At 42.7% G+C, this 19,381-nt stretch overlaps 1 protein-coding gene and 1 long non-coding RNA gene across 2 annotated transcripts; one reads left to right on the top strand and one right to left on the bottom strand.

Annotated features, from left to right (window-relative positions):
- The first annotated feature begins 1,861 nt into the window (after window positions 1-1,861).
- LOC132461746 (zona pellucida-like domain-containing protein 1) lies at window positions 1,862-7,718 on the top strand. The gene is made up of 10 exons (XM_060057069.1): window positions 1,862-2,155; window positions 2,723-2,943; window positions 3,059-3,243; window positions 3,573-3,645; window positions 4,121-4,218; window positions 4,829-4,912; window positions 5,017-5,185; window positions 5,780-5,888; window positions 6,121-6,141; window positions 6,576-7,718. Exons 1-10 carry the CDS (start codon window positions 2,062-2,064, stop codon window positions 6,698-6,700), a joined length of 1,179 nt encoding a protein of 392 aa, XP_059913052.1. The 5' UTR covers window positions 1,862-2,061; the 3' UTR covers window positions 6,701-7,718.
- An 11,110-nt stretch (window positions 7,719-18,828) lies between these two features.
- On the bottom strand, window positions 18,829-19,027 carry LOC132461745 (uncharacterized). The gene is made up of 2 exons (XR_009526672.1): window positions 18,926-19,027; window positions 18,829-18,885 (listed from the first exon to the last, which is right to left on the bottom strand). It is a non-coding gene; the product is annotated as an uncharacterized LOC132461745 (long non-coding RNA).
- Window positions 19,028-19,381: the final 354 nt, after the last annotated feature.

Below are 19,381 nucleotides of genomic sequence, written 5' to 3'. Positions count from 1 at the left end.
GTTAGAAGAGGAATTATTTATTTGACAGAAGGCTTTGATGTAGGCGTGGTGTTGCTGTTTTGTCGACCAGTTGACAGGCGCTGTACGAGAAACATCCTGTTGGTTACACCCAAGGAAGGATGTTTTTCATTAACCTTTATTATGAAAGATGAGCCACCTGTTTGATGAGGTATTTCATGCTATATCAAGCAATGAAGAGGGTGCGGAGAAACTCGGACGACTTGATACCCATTGGTTACTAGATACCAGTAACCATTGTGCAACATTCTTTGAGTTCAGTTGAACAAATGTTAACAATCCATTAAAAGATATAAACAGGTGGGATTGGACTTTAGGAAAGAGGATCAGCCAAATGCCTCGCTGAAGGCTTGCAGACCATTGCCAATCAACTCACCATTCAAATTCTCCACCAGAGCAAAAGTTTTGGCTTAGCAACTTCCCTGATGGATTGTGCACCTATTCAATGTCTTTCTTTTGTTGTTATAGGCCTACTTATTTATTTTAGTTTCTTAGGTAACTTCATTCCCTAATAAAGAATTATGTTTAACGGTTATTTAATAATTAAACAATATTTAAAATCATCTGCCAACCATTTACATCCTGTGACGATCGATCCCACCTGCTCTAACTTAACAGCTACAACTTTGTGTAAATGAAGCGTACAAATACAGCCTTTGAGAATTGCCGATATTGTGAGTGAAATGTAGCCTGTCTTTCAATCTGTTTCAACCTGATTGTCATGTACACTGTAGGCTAGATAAAAGTATAGTATTGCAAATATTAACTTGAAATGGGAATTGCAGCAGTTAGGTTACACTAGCAAAATAACCATGGGTTCGAGATAAGAAGCAATTTAATTTATATTGTGATGTCGGTTGGAATGAGCGTTAGTATAATTCAACAGACATTAAAATCTGTGGCCTTTTTTTGTCTTTTTAAATGTCTTTGCCTTCGCCTGCACTCAAAAATCCATAAACATTCATTCCAGTTGTGCAATTTGTCTGGTTCCTATTGGAATTCACCCATTGAGCAGAAATTTTAGTGTACACACATTGGGCTTAACTGTTTACTCAATTGTGAGCTTACTCGAGTAATGCAGGCTTTCTACAGCTAGAAGCTATATTTGTAGCAACAGACATGTAATGTATTCATACACAGGCACACAGACACAGACACGCACACAGAGACACACACACAGACACACACTTTTAATATATCCATTTCCTTTGTTTAACGGAAAGGTCGAAAAATTAAAGGTTCTTAAATCAAAATAGCTACGCCCATTTTTCAGTCAAACGGCAAGTGTGTCTCCTGTCACCTTTTGCACTATGCAAATGCCAATGTGTAAAGTGTTTGACATTTAATGAGCACTATCCGTAGGCTCAGCTTCTAGTGTACCTTTTCTCACAATGTAATTATTGGAATACCCTTATTTGGTGCTATTTCTGTCCCTTAGGTCAGGAAAAGTTTCCACACTTTTCCTTTTTTCGGGTTATTATGAATGAACTGGGTTTTTTGCCAAGACACATAGTCAACTGAAAGGACCACCAAAGTATTGTGCACCATCTCCAGGGACTTTTTGCTAAGTAATTGAAGGGTCGTATTTGCGTATGAAATCTCCAATCTCCATGAAGGCCTGCCACAAAAGGAAGTGATCCATTGATTCACCTTCTAAACTGAAGACGCAGTTTAGAAGTGAGTTTGGTTTCACAAGTTTTGCCTTAAGGGTATGGTCTATGCTTCTGCAAATACAATGGAGGTTTTCAAACAATGAACACAAGGGGGATACGCCAGACTACATTGACAATGACTCCACCCCTCCATTATGAATGTACTTTCACCACTCACATATAATGTTGAAAGACTCAGACTGGCAGTAGAGGAAAGTCAGGAGTGTCACAGTTACTATAGCCTGTTGACCGAGGTATCTACAAATCTTTTTTTTTCTGAAATTTTGCCCAACTTTTTTTCCTGCTGGTTCTCCTGTGATGTAATTGAGACTTAAAAAAACGGACAAAAAGATAGCAAAACTATAAAAAGAAATTCAACAAAGAAGCAAGAATGTACCTTTTCATCTGTCTACTCTTGGGCTCTATGGTACTCAAAAGCCATCAATTGGTAATGTCTGACTGTGGAGATACGTGGAGAAGTCCAGGTAGGCTATTCATACTTACTTTATATTATCATACATTCTATTATCTTAACAGTAGCAGACTTGTATCATCTTGTTTGAGAGAGGTTTCTAAGAAGATTTTCTTCTGTATTCTGTCTATTGTTATTTTTATATTGTTATTAATATGGAAAATAGTTAAACCTTACCTAAAGCACCTCAGATGTCACCTTCTTAAAATAAGAATATTAGTTTGTATTTGTTTTGTATACTTGTCTTATCTAAGTAGCAGTCTTTTTCGATCTTATTTTACACATGATACTCAGATGCAAGGGAAATAGTATAAATCTTTCCAATACCTAAGATGCCAAGCTTATCCCTGACTTATTTCTGAAGCCCTTACTATCTCTTTGTTCAATCCTGTACAGTCCCAAAGGGCTTCACCGGCAATGTCATACCCCACATTTACCCTGAGCCTTCTTTAGGGCAAAGGAAAACTCCCTTAATTTTTAAGGAAGAAACCTTCAGAAAGAAAACAGAAAGAGGGGGCCGCCATGATAATGGGCAGACATAATGGTAGCATAACAAGCCGGCTCGACTTATCCCCCACAGAATACAATGACATCTCAGTGGAATGTGGCACATCTACAATTTCCCTGGCCATCCTTCTCTGCCCTGTGGTCTTCACCGGCTACAACGAATCTCTGCTCATTCTCAATAAATTGTCGGACGACCCGCAGTGCAAGGGCACCATGGACGAGAGCGTAACCCCACCAGTCATACGCTTTGAGTTCCCGCTCAATGCCACCGACTCCTGTGGGAGCGTCTTCAAGGTGAGTCGATGGAAAGATCCCGTGTGGTTTGTAAACCTCTTAAGGAATCGGCAGATGGGGTGGCTTTTATTTTGACACGTCCTGTCATGTGACTTATTATGTGGCCCTTTGTCAGACCACCAGCGCGGTCGGGACAGGCGTCTTCTCAGACTTCTCCAACATCGAGAGGGTGAACATCAGCGGCATGGTGAGGTCCCACGACGTCACCACGGGGACCGTCACATACAACGCAGAGCTGAAGTACTACTTCTCCTGCTCTTACCCTTTGGAGTACCTCATCAACAACACCCGCTTGGATGTGTAAGTTCCTCTGGTCCCCGTAGAGAAGTCAACCACCAGGGATGTTTGACATCCTTTCAGTAATGAGGTGTCACAAAGGGTCATAATCAGATTTTCCCTTCGCAAACTACCAAATGGTGATTTGAAACGTACAAAACAATAAAGTAATTCTCTATTGTATCCATGGAGTGCAATACACACAGGCCGTGCATGTGCGTGGGCGTGTGTGTGTGTGTGTGTGTGTGTGTGTGTATGTGCGTGCGTGCGTGCGTGCCTGCATGCATGCGTGCATCAGCCTATCCACCCACCCACACATAAACACACCTGCAATCTGACACAATTGTTTTTAGGGCGACATCATCCATTGCAGTGACGGACAACAATGGGAGCTTCATCAGTACTCTGAAAATGGAGCTCTACAGCGTGAGTTCATAATACTGTGGTTACACATATCTTGTTTAACTGTCAGCAACACCATTGCATTTCCTGCTATCTAAGTCGTATTACAACAACACAAAGAGAAAGTAATGTCAAATGAAGAAAATACATATTTTGTTGTTTTGTTTTCAAGCGTATTATTTTGCAGTTGAGTAGGGGCAGCTCATGCCTTTATATTTATTTGTCACGTTTACTGATTAGTTCATTTTCAATTAATAAACGTTGAGCCATGCTGCTGAATGGGGGAGTGGGTGTGGATGATGGCTGGTTCAAGCAGCCGCACCTGGCCGAGTTTGACTCTGGGGCTGGGTGAGGCTGCTTAAACCAGCAATCAGCCACACATACTCCCACACTGAAGAAAAATAAAATGTCCTGCTGTCCTACCAATTCACAAAAAAAGGAATGTATTTTCAACAAAGTAAAAAACAATAAAAAAAAATGAATGATTTTGTGTGGACAGGATATCAACTACACCACCCCTCTCATCATACCACTGGAAGGTATAGAGCTGAGGACCATAGTATTTGTCCAGGTCGTGGCAACTAACCTGACCGCACAGTAAGAAACTAAATTCAAGCCGTGTCAAACACTATCACCAGACCACAGGGACAGCAGTCTACATTGCAATTATTACTCAAATTGCATCACTGCACTGGCTCCCCATCTCTTTCTGTGATTTATTCCAAAACCCTTCACCAGAAATTGAAATCAATCCATGGCCCATCGCCACCCTACATGAAGGAACTCGTAACTCCCCAAATGACCCCCGCAGTGTGCAGTCTGGCAATGGCCTGTATCTCCTTAACCCCAGCTGTGTGCTAATCCCAGTTTTCGAAAATTCCCTCCCTGACCATTGGAGGAAAACACATACCCTGGAAGGTTTTAACCCCATAAAGGCCTGAAGACCATGTTGTGTAGATCTGCTACGCAATTTTTGTAGCATCCAAATGAAAAGTGATTCATAAATTAAATGAAATATTTAAATTACTTCTTCTGTAATATGTATTATTAATTCTGGTTGCCACTCAGAATTTAGCAACCGTAAGTAATAAGTGACGAAAGCAGACGCCTAAGGACAGAATCATTGCACTGACACAGATGTTAACTGATATTTTGAGACCTGCAGCCATTGATATAATATAACCCCTTCTTTACTGTGTCTGATCAGGTACAACGTCCTCCTGGACCGTTGCTACGCCTCCACCGCTCCTAACCCCACTGACACCAGCATCTTCAACCTCTTTGTCTCTTCGTAAGTCCCTCAACACTCTTCTGGAGGAAGGACGTTTCAATGTTCGAAATACAGATATCTATCTTATCTTTGTCTTTTTTAATCATTTCTTTGTGTGAGTCCAGGTGCTCCAGTGACCAGTTCACGACCATGCTGATGAACGGCGACAACCAAAATGCTCGCTTCTCCTTCCCCGCGTTCCGCTTCATCGAGCAGCAGAACCAGACCGTGTCCACCTATTATTTGCACTGCATCACCAGACTGTGCGAGATTAGCACCTGCAGCAAATTCAAGGTTTGTGATTTGGATTGATGAAGATCAAAGCCATGGATGATGATGATTGTCTATTAACCTCAGCCCTCTTGCGCAGATAGTTCAGGGAGTCATGTGTGTACAACACAGTACTAATTGGCATCACACCATAAACCCCTGCTGATCCCCGCAGCACCTTGCACACAAGTCCCCCGGCATGAATAGTCAATTGATTGAGCTAAATGCACTTCACCACAAATCAAATCAACAAGATTATTTAGCTAGCTATTTTCCGAATAGATTATCATTGCATGCATAGCATTCAACATTCAGTGGCGACATTATTATTATTATTCAGATATAGAGGACTGGACAGGGGTTCAGTTTCTGGGTAAGGTTGTTTCTTTTAGTCAGGGTTGGCTCCAACGATTGGGGTAGGTAACCATATAACAGGAGCCATGTGCTCTGCTAAATGTGTTTGCAGTCCATTTTGTTCTCTGAGAAGCCATTGATTGGTTCCCAGTAATCACGTTGTTTTGGAACTTGAACTTGAAGCTGGTGCTTAAGGCTCTCGAAGTGCCTCTGACTGTGTGTACCTGTGAAACGGGTGTGTTGAGTTGTGATTTTCGTTAACAGGAGTGTGGCGATAGGAGAAAAAGAGATGTCAATAATATTGCTGACGATGGAGTTACAAATTCCACCACCCTCACATCAGCAAATCCCATTGTTACAAGAGCTGAGAATGGTAAATCTGTCTGTACACACTTCAGCCACACATAGGCATAGAAAATAATTTGTATTTGTTTGATGTCATCACTGCGAGCACATCTGAGAGATTGTGTTTGGAACGCCAAGCCGGATTCGCTCTGATTGTTGTTTTTCATAACCACTTGCTACACAGGATAGCTCTTATTTTATTCATATTATGAACTCTATGATAAATACTAAACTAATCAAATGTTCTCTTGTTCCTTTAGTTGTCACATCCAAAGAGGAAGGTAAGACTCTCAACTTAGGCATTACCACGATACATACACATTGCCTGAGGGTGAATGTTAAATAACTATTCTGTTCTGTTTTGTTAAAACTGCACTTTGCAACATGTTCAGCTGCACAGCAGCCATCCTTTGTTCAAAGCTACTAAAAATCACACCTGTCTTCTAACAGTAAATCCCAACCACCCGCAGCTTAATCAACCCAGCCATTGTTATGTGTCTCTAAATCAATTTGGTCCGGGGAAAAAAGAAAGTTGGCAAATTAAATCTTGGAAAAAATGTAAAAATGTCAATAATAATTCCACAGTGCAGGTTTCAGTGTGGTAGGCCCATCGTATCCACAAAACTGGTCCTACGGGATTGGAGTGGTGTGCAGCTTTTGAAATAATCAATCCCAAGACAACCCAAGCGACCTTGTTCTCTTGTATTGTGAACAGCTCTTTCAGGTGGGAATTCCAACTCCACAACGGGACTGGGAATCGCTGTGGGCGTCCTGGCTGCTGTGGTCATTATGGTTGGTGGCATGGCATTCCTCGTCTACAAGAGGGCCAAACACCTTTAAAGGGGTTGCTTGTCCTATTGCTCCTATAGCGGTCATCCTGGTTCCAACTTGGTTCTACAATCAAGCTGGGAGGGGTAACTGGATGCGGAATTCAATTTGAATAGATCCCTTCTTCATCCAATTACATAATATACAATTATTTTGGTAGTAGGATGATGCAAATTTTTAGGATAAGCCTGTGTGGGAATGCACTATTGCACTTTCATCTTTGACAGGACAAAGCTTAGACTAGTTTGTAAGGGCGATTTCTACGAAGGTTTTAATTTCTAATCATAGCTGTGTCTGCAGCCATTTTGTAAAGCAAGTGGAAAACAAAACCGAAAACTTAGTTTCACGGATAGAAGGATGTGGAGAATGAAGGTTCCAGAAATTGGTTACATTTATGAATTCATATATTTGGATTTAGTTTTTTAATCACACATCTATATTTTACTACCATATTGATACAAATGGTTTGGATAGCCAGAGAAATAATCAGCAATAAGCATAAGAAAGTACCCAGTAGAATGGAACAAATGACTTGCTCTTTTTCATAATGTGCACTCCACAATGTCGTAAGCCATTAGTTAGCAAAGCCAAACAAAGTAACATTTCAATACCTTAGCATTTTTATTTTAAGCTATTACCTCTGTTAACTCCCTCCTGACTATGTATGTTGATATGTATGTGGAGGCATGTATGCATGTTTATGCTCATTAATAATCATTTGTAGTTGTATAACTGTAAATAATGCAGATATGTTCTCAAGTACTCCATGTTAAGAGCTTTTTTTCGAATAGACCACGCTATACTTAAATACAATATTCAAACATTGTAATACATCTCTATGGTTATACCGTATAATCAGACTGAGATGATGCTGTCGGTGGAAGTACAAGTGGCAAAGCAAACATGGAAGAAAGAAACAGGGTTTCAAGCAGCAGCAGAAGTGGCCCAGAGTGTGTAATTTAGATTACTGCCAATGAATGCAGTGATGCAAGCCAGCAATAATTAATTAATAAACACAAGAACTCAACAACTTGGTGGCTTTCGTATCATTTTCGCAAAAATGATGTGTACAATGATGTGCTCTTGGTACAAAAGGGTTCATTGTCAGTATCGGTTTAAAGATAGTGATATACAATCACAGCTCCTTGCTCCGCAACTGTTTGTGCTTAGCCCTGTTAAATGTCAGATGAGGTACCCTTGTACTGAGCACACATCTAGTTTTACCTCAGGCCTGTTCATACAAAGGAAGGTTTGCATATCCCTGAAACCATAACCTCACTCACTTTCTATGCACATTTTGTGGTCATAAACCCAATCTTTGGAACACTTACAGGACAATAGAGAAAGAAAAAATGAAAGAAAGAAAGAAAGAAGAAGGTCTGGACAAGCTCAAAATATCCTTGACAATGAATCAAGACAAAAACAGTTTTTGGAAATAGAAGGCTTCTGGGGATTTCTTTTTATTCCTCGTTTATCCCTGTGCAGTGCACAGTGAAGACTTACCATGCTTGAGATGATGCAAGGACCTTCTACACTGCATGAATCACCATGTAAAAACAACATTGAGCCAGCGTCCCATGATTACTGGCTGTTGTTGGATGATGTTTCCTAATGACAAACTGTCCAATCACAACAACTAACATCAAACTTGAATCACAGAATAATCTGTGATACACTATAGTTTATCACTATAATTGCTGTCATAATATAGCCGATGTCCCAATGACATGACTTAGTGGGTTACAGTTATTCAACAGTAAGCCTACTTGGTAAATAAAGAGCCTGAGTTCCTTTTGTGGTCCTGATCATACAGCATGCTCTCCAGTATCTTCTATATGTACACATAGTAGCCAGCCATATCAAGTCGGACACCCATACAGTGTTATGTACACACAATGTCTATTACAGGGGTTACAGGGTTCTTGGATATTCTTCACTTCCAAGTAAACCGCTCTTGAGATAACATAATGAGCTGTGATGTGAATACACTTTAAATGTGAAGGCAGGATGGAAAACGGTCCAGTGATCTGATAATACAAACACTTCAGAATGGAGTGCTTAATGTAGAAAAACACATTACAATATTTGTAATAACAAAGAAAAATAGAGGATATAGGTGAAACTCTACATGAAGTTCTTCAGATTTTTTTTATTATTTTATTTATTTTTTATTTTGTCTATCTACAAGTGAAAAAAGGCACTTGATAGCTTCCCCTTCTCAGCCTTCACAGTGTGACTGGGTTGGATTGGTCATCTCCCCCAACGCATCCCTCATATTCATACATTGTGCTACGCTGACACTTTCATCTGCATGGCATGGCTCGTTTCAATCTGCCACTGCATAATAGGGTGACATTTTCTTTTCACTTCTGCCAAAAACTCAGCTCCAAATTCAATGGTATAGGTCCATTTGCAACTAGAGAGAGAGAGAGAGAGAGAGAGGGAGAGAGAGAGAGAGAGAGAGAGAGAGAGACTTCCTCCCTCCCACTCTCGCTCTTTTGGTTTGAGATATGGAGGGAGAAGGCGAGGAGAAAGACAAAGAAAATCCCAGAGCTGGTAGGCAGGTACTGTAAATTCAATCGCAAATTTGCACACACATTTGATTCACACAAACACACACACACACACACCCACACACACACGCACACACACACACAGGCACGCACGCACACACACACACACACACACACACACACACACACACACACACACACACACACACACACACACACACACACACACACACACACACACACGCACGCACACACACACACACACACACACCTCAGACATACAAAAGCATTAACATAGGTCTATGGAAAATGTTAATAATGTTACAGTGAGAAAACTATATAGCGTGAGATACTGTCTGTCCAGTGTTTGTTTCCTTTAAATTATTTGTAAAGACGCTATCCGGCAAATATAGGTTACAATGCTGATTATTTCCCATTGCTTTTGAAACCCCAATTTATGGCACTGCTTTGACGCAGTACCCACATACTGAAAATATTTAACCCTTCACACTTCACATCCTCAAATATTTATACTTCAGTAAATTGACAACAGTTTGTGTCGGCTAAATGCTCTCTTACGGCGATTAACGAGTTCTAGCTGGCAAGGGATATGAAGGTGAAAGTCAAATCAAACAATGCCACCATACACACAAACTCGCCGAAGGCCAAGTCATATCAACTTGATGCTCTGATGTAATGGGGAACAGTTCTTGTTGTTTTGCACAGCAGATGGTGGGGGTTTGTCTTCTCGCACACTTCTTCCAATATTACGTAATACTAAGCGAGGGCAGGTATTCAAATAATTACAAGGAGGATCTGGTTCCTCGGGATGGAGAGACGTCCAGCATATTGTGCTGCAGCCAGATCCCTAACCTACCTCAAATCCTGCCCAGTATGTGTTATTATTCCAGTGGCCACCAGATGGCGCTCTCCTCCATCTATCTATCTGTATCTGTCTATCTATCTATCTATCTATCTATCTATCTATCTATCTATCTATCTATCTATCTATCTATCTATCTATCTATCTATCTATCTATCTATCTGTCTGTCTGTCTGTCTGTCTGTCTGTCTGTCTGTCTGTCTGTCTGTCTGTCTGTCTGTCTGTCTGTCTGTCTGTCTGTCTGTCTGTCTGTCTGTCTGTCTGTCTGTCTGTCTGTCTGTCTGTCTGTCTGTCTGTCTGTCTGTCTGTCTGGCTGGCTGGCTGGCTATCTGGCTATCTGTCTTTCTGGCCTTGCAGTGTCCCTGTTTTTTGTCTTTATCTCATTGAAAACAAGCAACGTATATCAAAGCTGTAGACCTACTTGCTGTTCCTAAATAATAGGTCACATATTTTGGTTGCCGCACACTTCATCCCTTTCTGCAATAATAGGGAGACATGGAGACAGGAGAGATCTCTCCTCCATCTATTGATACCACTATTCAAGCAGCCTAAAAATAATAGCCTGCTTCTTCTGAGAATACAGAAGGTAATTAAAATAATTTACTCAACATCAAGGTTACAAGACAAAAATGGGTTTCTGGATTGTAGAATAATTGAACACAGGCTTCTATTTCTTAGTTAACGTTCCAAGCATTCATTGTCGATAGAACAGCCACCAGAGGGAGACACAATGACGCAATCAAACACAAAAAACACACTTTGTATAAATGCATGACTGCAGAGCAAAGCAACTCTCCTACTGTAAACGACCTCAACTCTGAAATTCGGAATAACTCTATTCTGCCGCATAGCCAGGAGTTCTATTAAAACTACTTAGGCCTATCTTTAAATATCCTTACTGTTTTACTTTTTCTATAGGCGTGCTGATTAAAAGTTAAGTGAGAATATATAGGTGGAATGGCTTGTGGTCGTTCTGGGCAAATTACTTAACATAGCAGACTGGAGTGGAATCTGCGCCCAGGGCCTCATTCCCCGCAATAGCTGCAACACGTTTTGGCTTGTTTTTGTGCGATATTTGAAGCCTATGGATCTAGACATAAATACCATAACTGTGGGAGGTGCGTTTATAACTCTTGTGTGACTGATTCCCACCTTAAAACACCTGTTCTTGGATGTAGGCCAAATTTATTTTTATTTTGTGAACTGGATAAATAAAATGAATGAATACATAAAAAGCGATGTAAGTGAGTCGCACACTGCGCAGCAGTCTAAAAAAAACGCGTTCTAAAACAGCGTGTACAGGTGTGGATAGCCTGCTCCTAAACACGGTTCTTGGAAACGGCATATACGTCACGTTCCTTTTTTCAGAAGCAGTTGAATTTAGGTTTCTATTTTATATTTTTGTTTCTATTTGAGTAGCGTACTGGAAGCTCCCCGGGCAGGAAGGTGGGGCAAGCCGAGGCGGAGTTAATAATCTACAACTCCTCAAAAGAAAAAAACCTCCGGCTAGATCCCCCTCCGCCGCTGAGCCTCCTCGTGTGTCATTTCACCTGCCTCATCCGAGACGCCGGACGCGGACACAGTTGGGACCTTTCGTAGACTAGTTACCGCTCTCTGACTATCTTGAACCGCGAAAGCAACCCGGTTTCGAAACGAAGAAAGACCAACTTCGATATTGACACAGAACAAGACAGAGGTGATAACCGTATCCAGAAAAATAATCTCCTCGAATGTATTTTGGTCAAGCAAAGATGGATTCATCTACCTTCCTGTTGCTCGCTGTGGCGGTTCTTGGGATGCTATGGCAAGGTACGTCGAGACACTCACCACGACGTAGTGGGCTCCTAGTGAAGGGCTCTTTACTGTGTACGTGTACGCAGCCTATACATGTGTATTTATCTAAACTAACTCACCTTATCTAGCCTATTAGACGGGAATTCAGTTTTCCATATGCTACGTCCGAGGGAAAAAAAACTTCCCTCAACAAAGTATTTCAAGTTGTCTTCCGACTTCGAATGCATTTTTTTTTTAAATCTTGCTGTATCATTTGGCTTCACGACGCTGCAGTCGAAACACCGGGTTACCGTCACGCATGTAGATTGCTTAATAAAATACACTCAAGCGCAGCGTAGTCAATGAATGGGGTCTGCAATGTGTATACAGAACAAGAGATCGTCTTGCTGGTATAAATTATCGTTTTTTAATCAACCTATACGGATGTAGGATCAGACATGATGAAGTATGGCTAAGATGGTCATTAGGGTAACCTAATTAAGTTACAATAGAACCATCAATATGCACTGGCACGTGCCACACCTCCTTAATCCATTCGTGCATGTGGAAAATACGGTGCAGTGAGTGGGCCAATGCTGTTTGCTCCTAATTATAAACAGCGGTGGGGTGAAGATGTGGTCACTCCAACCGGATCATATGTTTATAATTACAGACGCTTTAGTGGAGCCCACATATGAGGCATATTAGTCTTTGAGTGTTTCTGCGTGTGAGCCACTGCTGCGCCTAGTGGGCTTGTCTCTGCGTGCTTGTGTGTGTGCTTCTGCGTTTGTGGATGCTTGTGTGCGTTTTTGTGTGTGCATTCGTGTAAGTTTGCATTATTGATAAATAATAAATTGGTAATAGCAAAGAATTTCCCAAAGTTACTCTAACATCAGTGTATAAGGCACACATACAGGACGGAACAACTCTTGGCCTTCTGTAGAGCCACTTTATCATGTCGTTTAATTACTGTCTGGGGCAGCAGCAGGGCTGGACTGCACCTTATTCAGGATGTTATCTGTAGGCGGAGGGGGCTGCTTATTGTCAGTGAGCCAGTCTAGTAGGTTGAAGGACAGTCAGTGCTCCATAGCCAGGGGTTCAATCATTTGATCTTATCTACTGACCGGGGCCACAACCCCCACCCCCCACCCCCTCCTCCCCAAAATACACACACGCTCCGCTCGTCACAACCACCTCCCGCCCCATAGGGTGCCGGGTGCGGGGGGCGCTGGCTATTGTTGCCACAAGCCATCAAAAACAAGGCAAAATCCATATGCCCTCACTGGAAACCACAGATTGCAAAGATAGTGATTCAAGTCTGCTTCTTCTGGACTGATCTGTGGTCTCTTCCACATCAAAGGGCGGATGGTTTTTGAAGTTTGGAGGCATGGGAGGCTTTTTCCAGGCTACATTCACAGTGGATAGCCGCTAGAGGAGGCCCAGGTTTTTGGAAGAGAGAATTGAATCTGTAAGCGTTGAACTATATTAAATCCCCTTCTTGCCCAGCCGAGAGTTGCAGAGTGTGGGGCACCTCCGGCGTCCAGAACTAATGAATTCAAATGGAAGGGGCCAGCAGCATTATTTCTCAGAATATGGTGGGGGTATGGCATAAGCCCCACGAATATCCCCTCAAAAAAAGGCAGGAATGTTCCAGGTTGTTTGCTTACTAAGGGATTCTTGGGCACATCATTAAAAGTGAAAGGTGTAAGCCGTGTAAATCGGTATCTTTAAGTGTGCGTTTATGTTTGTGTATGTTTTTGGGACAAACGTGTGTGTGTGTGTGTGTGTGTGTGTGTGTGTGTGTGTGTGTGTGTGTGTGTGTGTGTGTGTGTGTGTGTGTGTGTGTGTGTGTCTGTTGAAGTGTGACCAAACTGAAGGGAAAGCACACAGAACTTAACAGCGACTCAAATTGAACGCCAGAGCCTTGGATTACACTGTCGTAAAAGCAGTTTATAGTCCTACGTCAAATAATCTCAGGTACACTTTTCAGGTACACCCAAAATTAATTCCCCTGCTTTGCTTGCTACTTCTATCCTCCATGACCAAAAATGACAATTTATTTTACATGCTTGGAAAAGTCACAACCGTGGCTAATATATTCAATGATAATAGGTAATAGCTGCCAACAATAGCCAGTAGTTCTACTCTGGTTTGGTGACAGGATTCATTCATCGAAGACAAGCAGGCTGAGGAGAAGGCGTTGTCTGACATGCGTTTGGAATTCCCTTACCTCAGGGAATGGTGTCTTTGCAGCCCTATCTGTAATCTGCCCAGACAAGTTAAGGAGCAACTAGTTTCATTTCTGGAGGGAAAATACCTATGGTAGAATAGACAAGGGAGGGAATGTGTGTGTGTGTGTGTGTGTGTGTGTGTGTGTGTGTGTGTGTGTGTGTGTGTGTGTGTGTGTGTGTGTGTGTGTGTGTGTGTGTGGTGTGGGTGTGTTTGGGTGTGTGTGAGTGTGAATGCTGCATACCCTGCAACCTGGATGGGTGACAGTCTAGGTTGCAGCATGCTACCATCAATCTGTGTGCAAAGGGTGCCGTGGTTCAGTGCCACCTTGACCTTTAACCTTTCTACATAGCTGATTGTTGGCTGCCCACTTGCTCCCCCCTAAAAAGGTCAGAGATATATTTTCAAGCCCCCCATTTAACCCCCTTTTACCCCCTGGGCATTCTGAACCTTTCCACCAGGAATGCTCCACAGTTTGATCTATGATGCAGAAAGACCATGCAGCCCCCCCCTCAATCCTTCCCCGCAGTGTTCAAACACGTTGGATGAGCAGCGTGCGATGCAAGGGGAAGCTAGCCAGGTAGATATATGGCTGATAGGCAGGGCCGTACAGCCGACTCCTCTGGGTCCTTCATTTGGTTTTATTTGCCACACAGCTACCTCCTATATCTTTGGTACAAGGATCCAAGGTTTTTATTGGTGTCCCTAAAGTGCTGCTGAAGTATCGTCTAGGTTCTGCTATAAATGTATAGTAACATAAAAGAGTAAGTGATTATATTATATGTTGGGCTCTGTTTTGTAGGCCTATGGCTGTTAGTTTGCAGTAACACATGGTGTAACACCTATGTTGCTGAAGGCATTATAGGACTACTTTGGTCAGCCTAGTAGTCATTATTTGTTTAACACCTTGCTATGCAGGTGGCTCCATGGTAACATTACCGGTAATCTAATGTCTCAAATGTCAAACAACTAACTAAACATAAAGTAGCAGGACAATATGTTACTAAGTAACCATACATTTGTCCTCAATGGTTTTCTTCTTTCAAGGGAGTGGCACTGTGAGCCGTCGGTGCTTCAAATGTCAGGAAGCTACCTAGCAAATAAACAGACCCAGTAGGTAGAAATAAGGGTGCGGGAGGAGACTGACAGGCAGGGGAGGGGGTACCACGCTGCTGTTGTATAGTTAGCACTTCTGCTTGCAATACTAATACACCATAGATATTTCAGTCCTGGAAACCTCATGTGTGTTTTTTTTGGGCTGCTGTTCCCTCTCGTGGCTGGATAGAAAACTTGGCACGTCTGGGAGTGGATTTGTGGATCCATTAAGCCTCCCCCGATTTTTCTGTTTTGTTTCCCTCATTCAAGGATAAACGTAACAATACAGTGAGCGATGTGCTGATACTCTCATATGCCTCCTTCTTCTTATATATTAACTCTCCTCATTGGGAATTCATGAAGATGAAACAGGTAGAACTGCCACTCCATATGTATGTTGGATCCTGACCCTACATTTATGAATAAATCAGGAAAATGTTTAAAAATGTAAATATAGAAAAATACAAAACCAAAGATGGCGAGTATACCTTGAAATCAATTCAATTTACATAGCCTGTAATAAGAGTCCAACTAGGTGTTTTTCGGGGGCTTTCTGATCTTTCCAGATTTTTTATTTTACTTGTCTCTGGTATTCCCCTCCTTATATACTTCTTATATCGTAATAGTCATTGTGTTTCTATCCAGTAGCCCCACAGTAGTTCAGTTCATTGTAAAGGAAACACATGGACAGGGTAAAGTTCCAACCACACCCAGCAGCCCTTCTAGCTGATTTGACTGATAATTTAACTGCAGTAGAAAAGACACTGTGAGTGTGAGTAGTAAATTATTAACAATAGTGCGAGAAAAAAAAAATACAGGTCAGCTACAAGTTAAATGCTGGTAGAACAAACAGCACCAACCAGAGCAATTTTCTATCTCGGCCCAGTGCCCAGTATGTGTGTGTGTGTGTGTATGTGTGTTTGTGTGTGTATGTGTGTGTTTGTGTGTGTGCGTGCGTGTGTGCCTGGTTGCCTGCCCCCCTGCGTCTTTGCTTGAGTGCCTGTGTGCGTGCGTGTGTGCGTGCGTGTGTCTCTCTTGCCTATGTCTCTTACTCACTCTTTGTATTTCTCTCTCACTTTATCTCTCTCTGTCTCTCTCCCTCACTCGCTCTGTCTCTCTCTGTCGCTCTCTAAGGAATCCATTTTCCCAGGGTTTAGTGGTTGTCAGCCAGAACATGAGCTCTGTGTCTAATGCTGAGTGGATGGGAGGGGTGAAGGTCTTCCTCTCAAAGGCTATCGCTAGGGGCTGTGGCTGCCACTGTTTAACCTTTACTTTAAGTTTTGATATATCGTAACTTCCTTCTCGCATCACCCGCCTCACACACGTCATTGACTGTTGCAAAAGGAAAGCGTGACTGAGATGAGGTAATGGTTGAATCAGCGATCTTCCGCAAACATACACACACACACACGCACACACACACACACACACACACACACACACACACACACACACACACACACACACACACACACACACACATACACACACACACACACACACACACACACACACACACACACACACACACACACACACACACACACACACACATAAACACACACATATACACACACACAAAAAAAACCACATGTATTCCCACACTTACACACGCATACCCACTCTCACCCACACACACACACACACGCACACACACACACACACACACACACACACACACACACACACACACACACACACACACACACACACACACACACACACACACACACACACACACACACACACATTCACATCTACACACAGTCTGAGACATACACACACACACACACACACACACACACACACATATTCTCACCGAAACCGAGTTATGATGTTCACAGTTATGATGTTCACAGTTATGATGTTCACAGGGGGAAGTCATTTGACTGCCCAGGAAAGCGTGACAGCATCAAAGAGGAAAGAAGTTGAACACTGCATTGGCCTTCATTGATGTGTGTGTGTTTGTGTGTGTGTGTGTGTGTGTGTGTGTGTGTGTGTGTGTGTGTGTGTGTGTGTGTGTGTGTGTGTGTATGGGGGGGGGGGTGTATATTTATATGTATATGTATTTCTACATTTAAAAAGTACATGTATATATCCCTGTATATACACATATATTTCTTTATTTAATGTTTGTTAAAATAAAAAATGGATGAAGTCGAACTTACAAAAATAATTGAAATAAAAGTGAGGTTGTAGGGAAGACGTGTGGCGGGGGGTACTCTCTCTCCTGAGGGAGGCAGGCCTGAACGTATGGAGGCGGTGCGGAAATGTGCCATCGCAACCTCTCTGCATTCTGATTTATGGGCTCAATTGTTCACGGGCAGAAGCTTGAGCAACGCTCTGTGAATCCTAATTAGATTTTACAGTAGGGGTTTCTTTTGGTACACGTGCACTCTTACCACGGGCCTTAGGAGGTCCCGAAGTGGCAGTGTGTTTTTTCTTTTTCCCTCAGCTACCCGATGGAGCCCAGGTTTTCACAAAGATAATTAGGGCACTGAATTAGCAGCAAGTCAATGGAGGGTGACTGAAAAGAGACCAGCATAACTGTGTGTGTGTGTGTGTTGCGTGTGTGTGTGTGTGTGTGTGTTGCGTGTGTGTGTGTGTGTGTGTGTGTGTGTGTGTGTGTTGCGTGCGTGTGTGTGTGTGTGTTTGTCCATCTGTGTGTGTATGTGTGTGTATAGATGTATGTGGGTGTGTGTATCTGAGTGTGTGTGTAAGTGAGTGTGTGTATACGTACTGTGTGTGTGTGTGTGTGTGTGATTGTGTATGTGTCTTGTGTCGGTGTATGTGTCTTCAGATGTTTGTACTGTATGTGTGTGACTGTGTGTTTGTGTGTGTGTGTTTGTGTATAGATGTATATGGGTGTCTGTGTGCAAGTGCATAGGTAAGTGTGTTATTGTCACCATTTGGTAATGCAAGAAACAAAAAAGTCAGTTGTTGCCTATTAGCTCTCTATCCACCAGTTGATGGTCATCAAGAGTAGAGGCCCCCACCGTAAAGGCCCCCCCCCCCGGGCCCCACCACCCCCATCCACTAATGGACCCACTTCATTCAGTGCAGAAATAGGACAACATATTGAATTGACCTGAGGCGTGAGAAAATTGCGAATCTATTTTCTTAGGAAACAACCGGAGTGTCATAGTACTAACAGACGGAGGAAATAAATAAATAGACACCGTAAACACAGTTTTAGTAGCATGAATATAATTCTGTTGCCAATAAGCAGACAAGCGCAGAATGAATTAAAACATGTACGAAAACAAGAGAGGAATACTTTGTTTTGTTGTAGTAGGAACAGTGGTATGTGTGGGCAGGGATAACTCAAGCCTAAGGGGTTCGCAGGATTGATAAGGGAGGTTTAAATTTGCATGGTGTGTGCGGCGCTACAAGGAGGCTATCATTTATGCAGATAACGGGTAGTCGCCCTCCTACCATACAGGGAGCAAGTGAAACTTCTGCTCGATAAGCTCAAGAGAATGCACTGCAATGAATGTAATAGTAATATGCAGCAGACGTGTTCTCGTGAATATTTTATCTGGCTTTGTAAAGTTTATATGGAGCCCGAGTTTATACCCGTATAGGTCACCCTGTATAGTTCCTACGGTTTGCCTCTACATGCGTCCAGTTCTTTTTATGTATAAATATATATAGATAGCATATATTTCACATATAGCAGTTCAGGCACTAAAAATAGTCCCAACCTCTACCCCCTAACCCCTACCACTAGCCCCTAGTCCCAACCTCTACCCCCTACGCCCTACCCCCAGGCCCCAACCACCACTCCCCTCCCCAGCCTGGAGAGTCAAACCCTCTCCCCATCCTATCTCCACCACCATCTCCCCCTTATCTCCACCACCATCCCCTCCCATCTCCCCCCACCCCCTATCCCCGACCTCTCCCCCAACCACCACCAGTAAAGAAGTTGGTCATGTAAAACGGTCTCCGTACCCCGTGTGTGTGTGTGAAGGAAAACCTTCCCCCACACACACACACACACACACACACACACACCCAAGCACATCGCGTCAAGGACTCTCCCTAAATCCCAGCAGGCCGGGCCGGCAGTGACGCTAATTGCAGCCTCAGATGTCACTGAGCCGGAAGGCTGTGCGGCGCTCGGAGAGGTTACTTGTGGTGGCTGTACCGCTCACTTAGCTGAAGGAGGTCCTGGGAAGACACACTTCAGCAGCCAAACCC

This window comes from Gadus macrocephalus, chromosome 7 (genome assembly GCF_031168955.1).
Source record: "Gadus macrocephalus chromosome 7, ASM3116895v1".
NCBI classification, from domain to species: domain Eukaryota; kingdom Metazoa; phylum Chordata; class Actinopteri; order Gadiformes; family Gadidae; genus Gadus; species Gadus macrocephalus.
The sequence above is the reverse complement of the archived record's forward strand: the minus strand, read 5'-3'. Positions and strand labels throughout refer to the sequence as shown.

Bases quoted from the DNA above. Each gene is read 5' to 3' on its own strand.
- LOC132461746 (XM_060057069.1), top strand. From the start codon at position 2,062: ATGTACCTTTTCATCTGTCTACTCTTGGGCTCTATGGTACTCAAAAGC. The intron at 2,944-3,058 runs GTGAGTCGATGG...GCCCTTTGTCAG, and splicing joins CCTGTGGGAGCGTCTTCAAG to ACCACCAGCGCGGTCGGGAC. The intron at 5,186-5,779 runs GTTTGTGATTTG...TTTCGTTAACAG, and splicing joins GCACCTGCAGCAAATTCAAG to GAGTGTGGCGATAGGAGAAA.